At 45.5% G+C, this 13,147-nt stretch overlaps 1 protein-coding gene across 9 annotated transcripts in view; it reads left to right on the top strand.

Moving 5' to 3' along the window:
• The window catches only part of DPP6 (dipeptidyl peptidase like 6), a 1,166,688-nt gene that overhangs the window by 1,077,299 nt on the left and 76,242 nt on the right, over positions 1-13,147 (top strand). For all 9 annotated transcript variants that reach the window (XR_004058085.1, XM_030933144.1, XM_030933145.1 and 6 more), the window contains 2 exons: positions 895-942; positions 2,986-3,104. Coding sequence is in view for 8 of the 9 variants with exons in the window: in XM_030933144.1 (XP_030789004.1) it covers positions 895-942; positions 2,986-3,104 (167 nt within the window). In the remaining variant the exon portion in view is untranslated. The remainder of the gene's footprint in view (positions 1-894; positions 943-2,985; positions 3,105-13,147) is intronic.

Here is a 13,147-nt window from a genome sequence, read left to right on the forward strand (position 1 = left end):
CAGTGGCACATGGTCTAAATGGAGCCAGCACTGATGCTGACTGAGTTTTCCAGCAGCAGTAGTAGGGGTAGCACTGATGCTGATTGCGTTTTCTAGCAGTAGTAGTAGGAGTAGTACTGATGTTGATTGAGTTTTCTAGTGGAAATAGTAGGGGTAGTACTGATGCTGATTCACTTTTCTAGCAGCAGTGGTAGGGGTAGTACTGATGTTGATTCAGTATTTACTAGTCCAGGCACTAAGCCAAGTGCTTTACAGACATTATCTCATTGAATACAACAGTTCCATGAGGTGAGGTGGGTTTACTGCTTTCCCCATTTTAAAAATAAGTAAATTAAAACAAAAATAAGTAATTTGCTCCAGGTTATTCAGTTGGTAGCAGGTGGATTTGGCTCAGATGAGGGGAGCCCAGGTCGGAGGACTTTACCACCCCACAATTTTGCCTCCCTGCTCCCTGGGTAAGAGCCAAGGTTCCTGCATTGGGAGGTCTTAGGTGAAAATGAATCAACTATTCACTGGGCCAGACTCTATGTCTTAACTTGTCTTAAATGTGCTCAGCTCCTTGCCCTTCAGAAGGTGTGTGATCTTGTAAAAGAATTCCACATCCATATTCAGGTGTGTGTCATCCCCAACCACAGTATCCTCCAGCCATGAAGCAAAGGCCAGTACAGGGAGCACCCAAAGCCAATGGAATCTGCACTGGTGCCCCTCAGCCCTTAGGTGTCTGGCCACCCCTTGCTCTGGCCACAGGTGTAGCTGGACCTGAACAGGGGAGCTGCTCTCTGCAGGCCATGGGCAGCAGTCCCTGAGGAGTGTCCATAGAGGTAGTGCCAGGAATGTAAAGTGCAGATGTGCCCTGAAGCAAACTAACCCTGTGCACCTTGGTGATCTTTGCAGCTACTTCCTGAGCACGGAGGACCTGCCTCGGAGACGACAACTCTACAGGTAGCTGTGGCTCCCCCTGCACACAGGGTTCTCCCCGTTAGGAGGGCATCCAGGCTTTGCAGAATTGCACCTTTTCAGCAGTTCAGAAATGGGGGGCAGCAAAGACAGACCCCACCACAGAGGAGTCGCTGTGGAGTCCAGAGCAAAGTAATGAAACTTGTAGAGGCCACCAAACGGGTCGTTCTGAGACTTTTGAAGCTTTATTTTTCTGCTGTTGTTGACTTGGGTTTTCCCCATCACTCACTTGCCTCTTCTGATAACGGATGGACTTTTAGCCATCTTTCCTTTCACCTCTGTTCAGTGTCACCTCAGAGGAATTCTGCCCCCTCCCCATACTGAGTGTTTGTAGGGAGCAGAGTGTGGTTTGGAAATGAACCATTGGGTCAGTGCGAGGAGCCGGCCCTGCTGTCCATCATTGCAGCTCGCTGGCTTTGGGGCCTCTGCCCTGAGGAAGACAGGAAGCATGATCTTGAAGCTCCTCGATTTGGAAGCAGTCTAAAGTTATTTGGGATCAGGGTAAATGAATGAAATTTGATTAGAAAAAAGATTAATCACAAATATTCTATGGCTATAAAGTAGAAGACTCGTATTTATGATGAGGCCCCAAAGGCAATTTCCCATCTTAACAGCTCAACTGTGCATCTTTGGACAAGCTTCCAAATCTCAAAGAGGGCAGGGATGCTGTGCCCTGAACCCTGGAGGGGGACTGGGTGTTTTCTAGGGCATGTCCCTCTTCTGCATTTAGTCCTGTCATCTGCCCAATCACTGTTCTCACTAAAGGAGGCTTTGGGTTGTGAAGTGAGATTAGCCCTGGGCACTTTCTACCAGGGCCACAGAGGTGAGGAGCGGGTGTCTGCTGCCTCCCCGTGCCTCTGCATGGGAGGGCTGCAGCCAGTCACACCTAAAAGCATCTGGGCCACTGAAGAGAATGTTGTTCAGGGCAGACCTGAGGCTTGAGGCCAGTGGCACATGGTCTAAATGGAGCCAGTGCCTGTTGCCCCCACCCCACTGCTGGGACATTGGAAAGCCTCCCTGGTGAATGCAGCCTCCCTTCCCAGCCATCGGCAGCTGTGCGGAGAGGATGAGGTCAGCATGAGGGAGCCAGTGGAGGGAGAGTCACAGATGTGCTTCTCTGTGTACATGTTCCATTGTCGCCACGTGTCTACTAGGAAAATTGAAATCCGCATGTCACCAATTAATAAACGTGAGAAGCTGCCTGGGGCCCCATCCTCTAACTTACAGAATGAGAAGGTTGTCTTCCCTGTCCCATGAAATGTCTTTACTCCTGGAACAACAGTCTTCATATTGAAACCTGTGGTTAGAGGGGACCCTCCAGGGGCAAAATGTTCAGACAAGAACTTCTTCCAGGTAGATCCAGTACCTCAGGATCTTTCCATTTTAGGGAGCACATTTTAGGCCTTCTTGACTTGAAATGACACTTGACCACAGTGGTCCTGGGTAACATCTTCAAGCCGGTTCCCACTTGCTTAGCTCCATTGAATGGGAAGCGCGAGCTCTTGCGGTTTCACTCTGTCAGGGGATGTGGCTTTTGGAAGCTGCCAGAGTTTGGTTCCACTGGTGATACTGCAGCCCCTGCCTGCTCGCATGCCAGCGTTTGGACCTCCAGAGAGTTTGAAGATACGTCACCCTGTTTACTCTTCTCAAATTGCTAGCCATCCACTCAGAGAGACAGGACACGTGCAGATAGAGTGCTAGATCATAACGCCGACAACTCCATGCTCCTTGCACCAGGGCATCTGCAAAGCTGGGAGAAGGCAGCATATGTGACTGCCTGCCGGGAGCCACAAGCAAGGGTACTGATAGCTCTTGAGAGTGGGAGGGACCCACTAGCAAAGAAAGGTGGAAATGGAGCTGGGTGGTCTCAGGGGCTCCAGCAGGGAGACAAAGGGAGAAAGGCCGGGGGAGTCTGTAGCAGGGCTCTGCAGATCACCCTCATGGGGAGAGCCCAGCAGCTTGCGGCACCCAGCGTGGAGGGCGGCTCCTCTCCGCCCACGTTCACCCCTGTGTCCTTTGCTCTTCCAGTGCCAACACGGTGGGTAATTTCAACAGGCAGTGCCTCTCCTGCGACCTGGTTGAGAATTGTACCTACTTCAGCGCTTCCTTCAGCCACAGCATGGACTTCTTCCTGCTCAAGTGCGAAGGTCAGCTCCTGCCACCCTGTCAGGGCAGAGAGCCCTGGCAGGCACATTTGCAGGGAGGGGCGGGCACACTTGCAGGGAGGGGGCGGCGGCTGTGGTGGGAGCACAGCGTATTCCAGAATGGGTGAGGATCCCGCCTACCTCATAACATTGCTCATGGGGCGACATGACTGGACCTCCACAAATCCTGGGGCAGTGGGACTACTTTACGTTTCATACAGGGGTGCAGCTTATCAGAGTGGTCTGTGCACGCTGTGCTGGTAATCTCACAGTTTGTCTCCCATCGTCAACAAAAAATAACAGTCCCATGAGCTAGGTGGGGTAAATATCCCACACAGTGATGAGCCTAAGTCATCAATAAAGGTAGTAAAACAATTTCAAAGATTAACTTTTCAATCATATTTAAGGATGATCAAATATCACCAGGCCTGGTATCCCAGCACTTTGGGAGGCCAAGGTGGGCAGATTCACCTGAGGTCAGGAGTTCGAGACCTGCCTGGCTAACATGGTGAAACCCAGTCTCTACTAAAAATACAAAAACTAGCCGGGCATGGTGGTGAATGCCTGTAATCTCAGCTACTTGGGAGGCTGAAGCAGAAGAATCACTTGAACCCAGGAGGCGGAGGTTGCAGTGAGCTAAGATCACACCACTACACTGTAGCCTGGACAACAGAGTGAGACTCCATCTCAAATGACCAGATAAGAAAAAAAGATTGAGGTTATGTTAAAGAAGTCTCAGAAAAATATTTTCCTATGTCCCAATTCATTGATAATTTATCCCAAACTTCAAGACTTTGTTCACACCAACCAGCATGCACAAAAGAGTAGGCCATGTTGCATACAGAATACAAAGGATACTTTTGCTGCTTGTCCGTATCTTGGAAAGATATGATATGAATCTATGGAAAGGTAAGTCATAAATATGGTCCTAACAAAATATGATCTCCTGCGATGACCTCCAAGAATGAAAATATGCTACAGGCAGAGACTGAGTTCAGGAGCAATTCACTCCTCAGTTAGAGTTTCAATGCCCTAAGCCATAGGTGGAGAATGAATAACTTTTATCAGAGAAATGTCTTTGCTAGCCTTTGCTAGCTGCTGGAGAGCTCATGGCTTCATGACTTTGTTCTCTTTTTATCAGTGTCATCTAAAATCTTGAAAATCCACAGAACAGGAGCACTCAGCCGCTTGCTCTATACAAGCTCAGCCCCTGACATTCTTCTAAGATAGCGAGGAGACCACGGAGGGATGAGGGGGTGCGTCTGAAATATAACGTTAGTGCCCCAGTTCCCTCAAAGTTGATGGTACCAAATTCCTCTTTCCTGTGCGTCCCAAGAAGGAGGCCACCAAGGGTCTGAAATTATAGAGTGCTGTAGGGGAAAGAACCTAAGATCTAACTGACCCACTTCTTGTATCAGATGGCAAACCCTACTCAAGCCAGAAGTTGAGTGGATTCCCTGACTCCCGATGAGCTAGTGATACAGAGAGGGCCAGCATCAAGGTCTCCCGGTTCCTAGCCCAGTGACTCCTGTCTCCCTGGGGTGGGATCTTCGTTAAATAAGAACTTGGGAAATTATAGGGATCGACGGGGCATAGGGATTGGGAAAACTGGCAAGCAGACCCACTAGGAGCCAGAGAGTCTTAGAAGGAGCTACATAATCAGAAACCAGAATCCTGTCTCAGAAGCAGGAGGTAGCTTTAACACACAGGAGGTCATGATCAAACACAGAAGTGAAAAATTGAAGTAGGTTTCAAGAAGAGTGCCCCCAAGCAACAATGGTTGAATGAGAAAGGTGACGGAGCCTCCAACATGGAGATTCTGAATTAGGGGCAGAGGTCATTTGCCAGAGGGGCTTGGTCTGGCCTCAGCAGGAGGCAGAGCCTTTGGGATCTGAGGTCTGCACCGATCAAGACAGCGACAGTATGGATTTGTATTTCCCAAATTCTTACTATAACCAGAAAGAAGGGTCTGGCTTCTCACCGTTCATGGAAAGAAGTCAAAATAATAATGAGTTGTGATATGAAGGAGCAATATTTCTTTATTATCTGTGCCAGCAAGGGGAAGAGCAGAAAGCAATTCCACTCTTCAATTTGTGGAGGAAATACAGGGTTTCTTTAAAAAAAAAAAAAAAAAGAGAGAGAGAGAGAAGAAGAAGGATTTGGAATGCAGAAGAGCTTGAGGGGTTAGGAGGTGCCAAGGGGTGTGACTGGCTGTGGTGGCCCCTCTTTAATTATTGTCTCATTTGGTGAAGGGGCTGGCACCATCGTGGATCCTACCAGGTTATCAATTAATCACAGTTGGCCTTGTAGTCACTCTTCAGCCATGAATGTGTTTCAGCCTTGAAGTACATCTTTTGTTAAAGAAAGAATTCTGGAGGTATCTGGGTCCTATCGGGATCTGACCCCTGGAGGGTTTAAGGAAATGCATGAGCAGAAAAGACAGCACAGTGTGTGCTCCGCAAGCATCTGGGTTAATAAGTGTGCATAAGGCACCAGAGCGTAGAATGGGAAAAGAAAGGGAGTGGAGGCCACAGCCCATTCTGAGGCTGGGTTTCAAGATGAAAGATAACACATACGCAGCTTGTCTCAAGGTGGTATCTTGAGACTGGGAGAAGGTAGAAGAGGAGAGGAGAAAGAAAAATAGTTTAAATCATGATCTGAGGCTGAGCTGCTCGGTCATATTCCTACCACATACTAACTTCTGCTCCACATGGTGACCCTCCCAGAATCCAGAACCCAACAGCTCACTTGTTGTTATTGTTTGAGACAGAGTCTCGCTCGGTCGCCCAGGCTGGAGTGCACTGGCGCAATCTCAGCTCACTGCAACCTCCGCCTCCCGGGTTCAAGCGATTCTCCTGCCTCAGCCTCCCAAGTAGCTGGGATTACATGGATATATAATATTTATATCTTTAGTAAAGACAGGGTTTTGCCATGTTGCCAGGCTGGTCTCACACTCCTGGTCTCAAATGATCCACCTGCCTTGGCCTTCCAAAGTCCTGGGATTATAAGCATGAGCCACCTCACCTGGCCCTTGTTAACAAACCCTTTCCCCAATTCCCTTTGGAGGTCACAGATCCCTGCTAAGTTCAAGTTCAAGTTTAGTCTGGATGCCTCATTCTGACAACTGGAAGCCTTTTATGGTTCAGTTTCCATAAGCTCCAGCTCTGGGTTGAAATTAAAAAGGCTCTCCCAGGAGATCCATGGCCATGGATTTAGGCAGGGAAGTTCCAGTTCCCACATGAAGGATGTAAACATGGAACCCGAGGTAGATAGAAACACAGCCCCGCGTTGGGAGGCTGTTTGGCAAAGTGTTAAAGTTTAGAGAGCACTGTAGGGTGGCTCCGGTGCAGATTTCTAGTCTGCCACTGGCCTTCTGTCCCCGGGGGAGATTCATGTTTCTTTGTATGTTTATGTATTTGCAAGGCTTGTGTTGTGGTCTGCAAATAGTTATTGTGAAGAGATGACTCTATAGTTGATACCTGGGAGGAAAAAAGAAGCAAAGAACAAGTACAGCAACACAAGGTCAGACACAACTGACCCAGCCCCCAGGTACAGCCACACTGGGTCACACACACAACTGACCTGGGCCCCAAGTACAGCCACACTGGCTCACACACATGACTGACCCAGGCCCCAGGTACAGCCACACTGGGTCACACACATGACTGACCCAGGCCCCAGGTACAGCCACACTGGGTCACACACACAACTGACCTGGGTCCCAGGTACAGCCACACTGGGTCACACACACACAACTGACCTGGGCCCCAGGTACAGCCACATTGGGTCATGCACACACATGACTGACCCGGGCCCCAGGTACAGCCACACTGGGTCACACACACACAACTGACCTGGGCCCCAGGTACAGCCACATTGGGTCATGCACACACATGACTGACCTGGGCCCCAGGTACAGCCACACTGGGTCACACACACAACTGACCTGGGCCCCAAGTACAGCCACATTGGCTCACACACATGACTGACCCAGGCCCCAGGTACAGCCACACTGGGTCACACACACACAACTGACCTGGGCCCCAGGTACAGCCACATTGGGTCATGCACACACATGACTGACCCAGGCCCCAGGTACAGCCACACTGGGTCACACACACACAACTGACCTGGGCCCCAGGTACAGCCACATTGGGTCATGCACACACATGACTGACCCGGGCCCCAGGTATAGCCACACTGGGTCACACACACACAACTGACCTGGCCCATTTGGCACCTCCACCATCTCACCTTCAGAAAGGATGGGATGCTCCTCCTGCGAATGCCTGGATCCCTATAATAATCAAACAGATTCCTAAAATTTGAAGATAAGAATAGATCTCAGAGCATCTAATCCAGGCTCCACCCTGCCTTTCTTTTGTTGATTAAGAAACTGAACTCTTAGTCATTATGAAATTATCACCCTAGGGTTTCCTGAATCATTTAAGATCTGTTTAAATATTTAGCCTGTCGCCTCATATTAAGGTAGACGTAAACTAGCCCTCTTCTCTACAAAATTGCTCTTTAAAATGTTTACATAATAAGCTATTTTCTGGCTAAAGTAACTTGAATGCCCAAATTAAACTCTCCCCATAGAGGTAACCAAAATCCCACTTATAAAAAGATTTTCTGAAAAGGCTTAAATTTACAAAGACAGCAAAGTAAACAGGGTGACAGTAGCAGCCAACTCTGAACCTAGAAGCAGTTACCAGTGATAACTGCCTCAGCAGACCCTGAAGCTGAGCCTCATGCTGCCATGGGGAAAGCTGAGCAGGCACTGGCGATGATTGCCTAAGGGATGAGATGATCCACTGCTATGAAATCTTAAAGAAGGAAATGATGATACCCATTTGGATTGCTTGGGGCTTTTTGCTGGAGGAGAAGACTCAGGGAAGGTATCAATGATGAGGTGGCATTTAAAACAAATGAGGAGGTAGGATTTGGAATGTGAAAAAGCAGCCCAAGTGAAAGGTACAGCCTGAGAAAAAGCACAAGAAATGTTCTAAGATTATGCGATGGAATCTTTTGCACCATGTGAATCAGGATCAAGTGAATACAAGCAACCTGATTTAATAAATAAAGATAATTTAAAATATTTTTATTTTTCTCTACATTTCTCAATGGATATTAAAATGGACCCAGATGTGTAGTCTAGAGCAATGTTGAGTCAGTGCTCATTTCTTGTCCTGTTTCCTTCACACCCCAAGTTATTCTGAGAGATTCTTGGAAACATGTGACAAAAATAACGTCTCCACTCCTAGCATTAGAGACTCTTGTTTTCTTCTCCTTCCCTCCTCCTGCAGCATTTTATTATATAAATTAACTTAGTCTTCTAGTTGCAACCAGAACCAAAAAATCCTTCCTTTTTTAGGTTGAGGATAAATGTACTGACAATGAGAGGCTTCTCTTTGGTAAAATCTGTAAACATGCCCACATTTAAAGCCGTTCAATCCATCACACAGGGAGGGAAGTGCAAGTAGTTCAGGTTGTGTGGGCATAGGAAGGGATGATAGTCAAAGGATTTAACAACTAGGACAAGATGGATACCAACCAGCCAAAAGACGTGTCCCTGAGAGCAGATATAGGCTATCAAACCACATTAGGACATAAGGGTTAGGTATAAAATCATGAAATTATAACTGCTCCATATAGACTTCATTATTCTTCCTGCCTTTCTGCGGGCCTTCCATTAGGACAGTTTTTGGTAAGTTTAGCTGATATTGACCTATCCAGTAACTTATATTCAGTATTATAACTGATATTCAGCAGTATAACTTTATCGTCTTAGTCCATTTGGGCTGCTGTAGTGAAGTACTATAAACTGTGTGGCTTATAAACAACAGACATTTATTTCTCACAGTTCTGGAAGCTGGAAGTCCAAGACCAGGGTACCAGCACTGGTTGATTCTGGAAAGGGCCCTTTTCTGGGTCACAGATGACCAGTTTCTCCTTGTATCCTCATATGGTGGGGAAGATGATGACAGAGTTCTCTGGGGCCTTGTTATAAGCACGCTAATGCCATTCCTAAGGGTTCCACCTTTGGGACCTAATCACCTCTCAAAGGCCCCACCTCTTAATAATATCACGTTGGAGGTTAGGACTTCAATGTATAAATTTGGGGGCGACATAAACAGTCTGTCCATTATAATCCTAGCTGATTGTAGCTCATCAGTTGTTTGCAAGCAGTACTTCTGTTTCATTAGTCCTTTGGCGTACTGATCTTCTTCTAATGTCCAGTTTTTCTTCCACAGTGTATTTTGTCCAACATCATTATAGAGTTCCATCTAGCAGTATCAACATGTGCTTTCTCTAATTTTTCATTAACATTTCTTCTGTAGCTTCTCAATATTTGACATTTGTATGCTTATATGTTTATGTTTTATGTGTATAATTCTTAATTCCTTAAAATATTTGATTGTACATACAAACCTAAAAATTATTTTTAGGTTAATAATTATTTTAGGTTAATTCCTTAATTTTTGATTGTACATACAAACCCATAAATTATTTTTCTACTTTGCACAGTTACATTAAAAATATATTTGAATAGAATATATAAATAGAGGTTCAGAAATGTTTATAGACACTATATCCACTCACTACTTCACTGGATCCCATCTCTGAATGACAATATTTATATCTAAAGGACATGGGTTTCAGATGACCCCTGGATACTTGTACGAGGGATCAGCTATAAGCCAGACTCAGTGGAATCTTGTGGAAACACCTATCTATGTAATACCGAGAGTTTCTGTCCATCTCTCTATTGTCTGGAAGTGAAACCAGCTACATTCAAAATATTGTACTATGATGTAACCTTTTATGATGATTCTCCAGACTATACCAAGCAGCTCTTGGCATACATATTTAATTGGTCTTCTCAATGACTTGGTGAGATGGTAATAAAAGAAATCATCTTCTACTTATTAAGTTCTTTACAATTTGAAAAGTACATTTCTTTTTTTTTTTTTTTTTTGAGACAGAGTTTTGCTCTTGTCACCCAGGCTGGAGTGCAATGATGCATCTCAGTTCACTGCAACCTCCGCATCCCAGGTTCAAGCAATTCTCCTGTCTCAGCCTCCTGAATAGCTGGGATTACAAGCGCCCACCACCACACCCAGATAATTTTTGTATTTTTAGTAGAGGCGGAGTTTTGGCATGTTGGCTAGGCTGGTCTGGAACTCCTGACCACAGGTGATCCACCCGCCTCGGCCTCCCAAAGTACTGGGATTCCCCGTGTGAGCCACCACGCCTGGCCTGAAAAGTACATTTCTAATTATACTATAATAGTTGATGACTATGTTCCCATTTCTGATTCCTTGCAAATTATATTCTAGTGTAAAAAGATCTACTTAGAATTCCCTAAACTCAATATCATTTTTCACATTTCCATGCTTTTGTCTTTGGCTACCTGGATGTACCCTGTACATTCTCTAAGACTTTCAGGGCAGGGTTGATTTTCATCCCCTTCCAGGAGGGATGAATGAGAAGTCAGAGAACATGAAAGTGGCTGTGTATTCACCCCCAGACCGACGCCTGTGAAGGAACTCAGTCTTCAGCTGTCTTAGATGACTGGGAATGCCCGGGACAGGGAAAGGCTGGGTGGTCTCACCTTCTAGTCCTGGATAAACCCAATTCCATCTTTAAAGAAAAAAAGTACTCACCTCCTGGACTCCCTTGCTGGGACAACTGTAACAAATTACCACAATCTGGGTGACTTATACCAACAGAAATTTATTCTCTCATAGTTCTGGAGGCCGGAAATCCAAAATCAAGCTGTTGGCCAGTGTGGTTTCTCTTGGAGGCTGTGAGGGAGAATCTGTTCCACATTTCTCTTGAGCTTCTGGTGGTTGCCAGCAGTCCTTGGTGTTTTTTGACTTACCAATGTATTGCTTTCATCTTTGCCTCTGTCTTCATGTGGTCTTCCCCCTCTGTCTCTGCATCCAATCTCCCTCTTCTTATATAGATGTCAATCATTGGATGAGGACCCACCGAATCCAGCGTAGCTTCATCTTAACTTGGTTACACCTGCGAATACCTTGTTTCCAAATAAGGTCACATTCACAGGAACTAAGGGTCAGCACTTCAACCTAACCTTTGTGGGGTCACCATTAATCAAACCCACAACACCTCCCTTCTAAGGCCCATATTGCCTTTTTATACAAGAAAGAAAGAGTGCTCAGCTTGTTTTTCTCAGGAACACAAAATTAAGGGCAGCCACACTAGACTGTGCCAGAGACTGTTCTTAATGGCTTCACCGCATTCTGGAAGCAGCAAGAGGGGTCACTGAAGGAAGTAATGTGATACTACCATGTCTTTGCATAGCAACTCTAGCATATTAGAGGAAAAAGAGCAGTTCCAGTATAGATTCTCTCCAGGAATACTTCTTCCCTGACATAATGCAAAATTCACAGTCAAGTGGCATGGAGCTATAACAAGTTCTACAGGGTTTTCTCCTACCCATCTAAATTCAACCCTCAGAACCACTGAACAATGGTGTCAAAGTGCCCAATTTACATAATTTGTGTTTCACAGTCCTCGCCTCTGTTTAGAGAACTGGATTTTTCTCTTCAAAATGATTCTCAAGAGTATGATTTATTTTCCTTCAAGTTTTTGTAAAGGACTCAATCAATCCTGTTTCTAAGAAATGTCCAAATGCCACCAGGAAAATGAGTTCCATGTATGAATTGGCCATTTGCTGCTTCCTACTGGAACGTTTTTTGTAGTTTAAAAATAACTAAATAAAATTCCTTTTCTTGAAGCCAAAGATGGAATTATTGCAGTCACTTGCTGCTCTGAGTAGGAACGAGGCAGTCTGTGTTCATGAATCCCTTACAGCTCTGGGCTCTCACCCCCACCCCTTTCATTGTTGAGTTGTGATTTAAGGAGCTACTTTCCAGACTTTAAGAAGTTTGGTCTTAGACTTAACAGTTTGGTTTATCAAGACAGGCTTCTCCTCCGAGTTGAATGGAACCAATATATTATTACCTGAACCTAAAATAAAGTGACTCAATTCTGATAACTATTCTTCTTACTATTAAATATTCCCCAAGATCTTCTGTCATCACCATCATTGCCATCATCATCAAAATCACGGGAGATTGAAATGGCAATAAGGGAGGTCTGTGGAGTATGGAATCATAGAGCTGGGTTCGAACCTGGACTCTGCCACCTACAGCTTCGCGACCTTGGGCATCTTGGTTAACTTTGCTCAATCCTCCACACCCTCATCCTGAAAATCAGAGGAATAACAGCATGGCAGTCCCCGCTTATCCACAGCTCTACTTTTTGAGGTTTTAGTTACCCAGAGTTAACTGTGCTCTGAAAATATTACAAACAGTAAGATATTTTGAGAGAGAGAGACACCCATTCATAATAACTTTTATTACAGTATATTGTTATAATTGTTTGATTTCATTACTAGTTATTATTCTTTTCTTACTATACCTAATTTATAAATGAAACTTTATAATAGGTACGTATTCACAGGAAAAACATTATATATTTGGGGTTCCATACTATGCTTGGTTTCAGGCATCCACTGGGGTCTGAGAACATGTCCCTGGTGGATATGGGGCACCACTGTACCTGTCCTGTGGGTTGTTTTGAGGATTAACCTAGATAGTGCGTATAAATTACTTACCATGGCATCTGATACATAGTAAGTGTTTAATAATGTGTTAACTTTCATAATTGTTGTCATCATTGTCATCACCTTAGTAATCAATTGAGTTTCTTACACATCCACTTGCTACCCACTCAGTATCCAAAAGTTGGGGCCAAGGCTGGGGGTGGCTAACGTGCATGAAGTGAATGAAGCAGCATCTGTTCCCAAATGTGAGTGGGCACTGCAGCACCTCAGTAGGCTCAGGTTGGAACCCCTGGATCTTGCGCTTACACTAGCAAGTTCCAGAAGTGGCCATGGATGCCAGAGCCACAAAACATTACATCAACCGTCAGGCGTGGCAATGAGTACCTGGTGGCTTCCAGAGTGCATGTGCCCACCGTGGTCCTCACAGTTGGTTCCTGGCAGAAGTTAAGAA

Source organism: Rhinopithecus roxellana, chromosome 6 (genome assembly GCF_007565055.1).
Source record: "Rhinopithecus roxellana isolate Shanxi Qingling chromosome 6, ASM756505v1, whole genome shotgun sequence".
Classification (NCBI taxonomy): Eukaryota; Metazoa; Chordata; class Mammalia; order Primates; family Cercopithecidae; genus Rhinopithecus; species Rhinopithecus roxellana.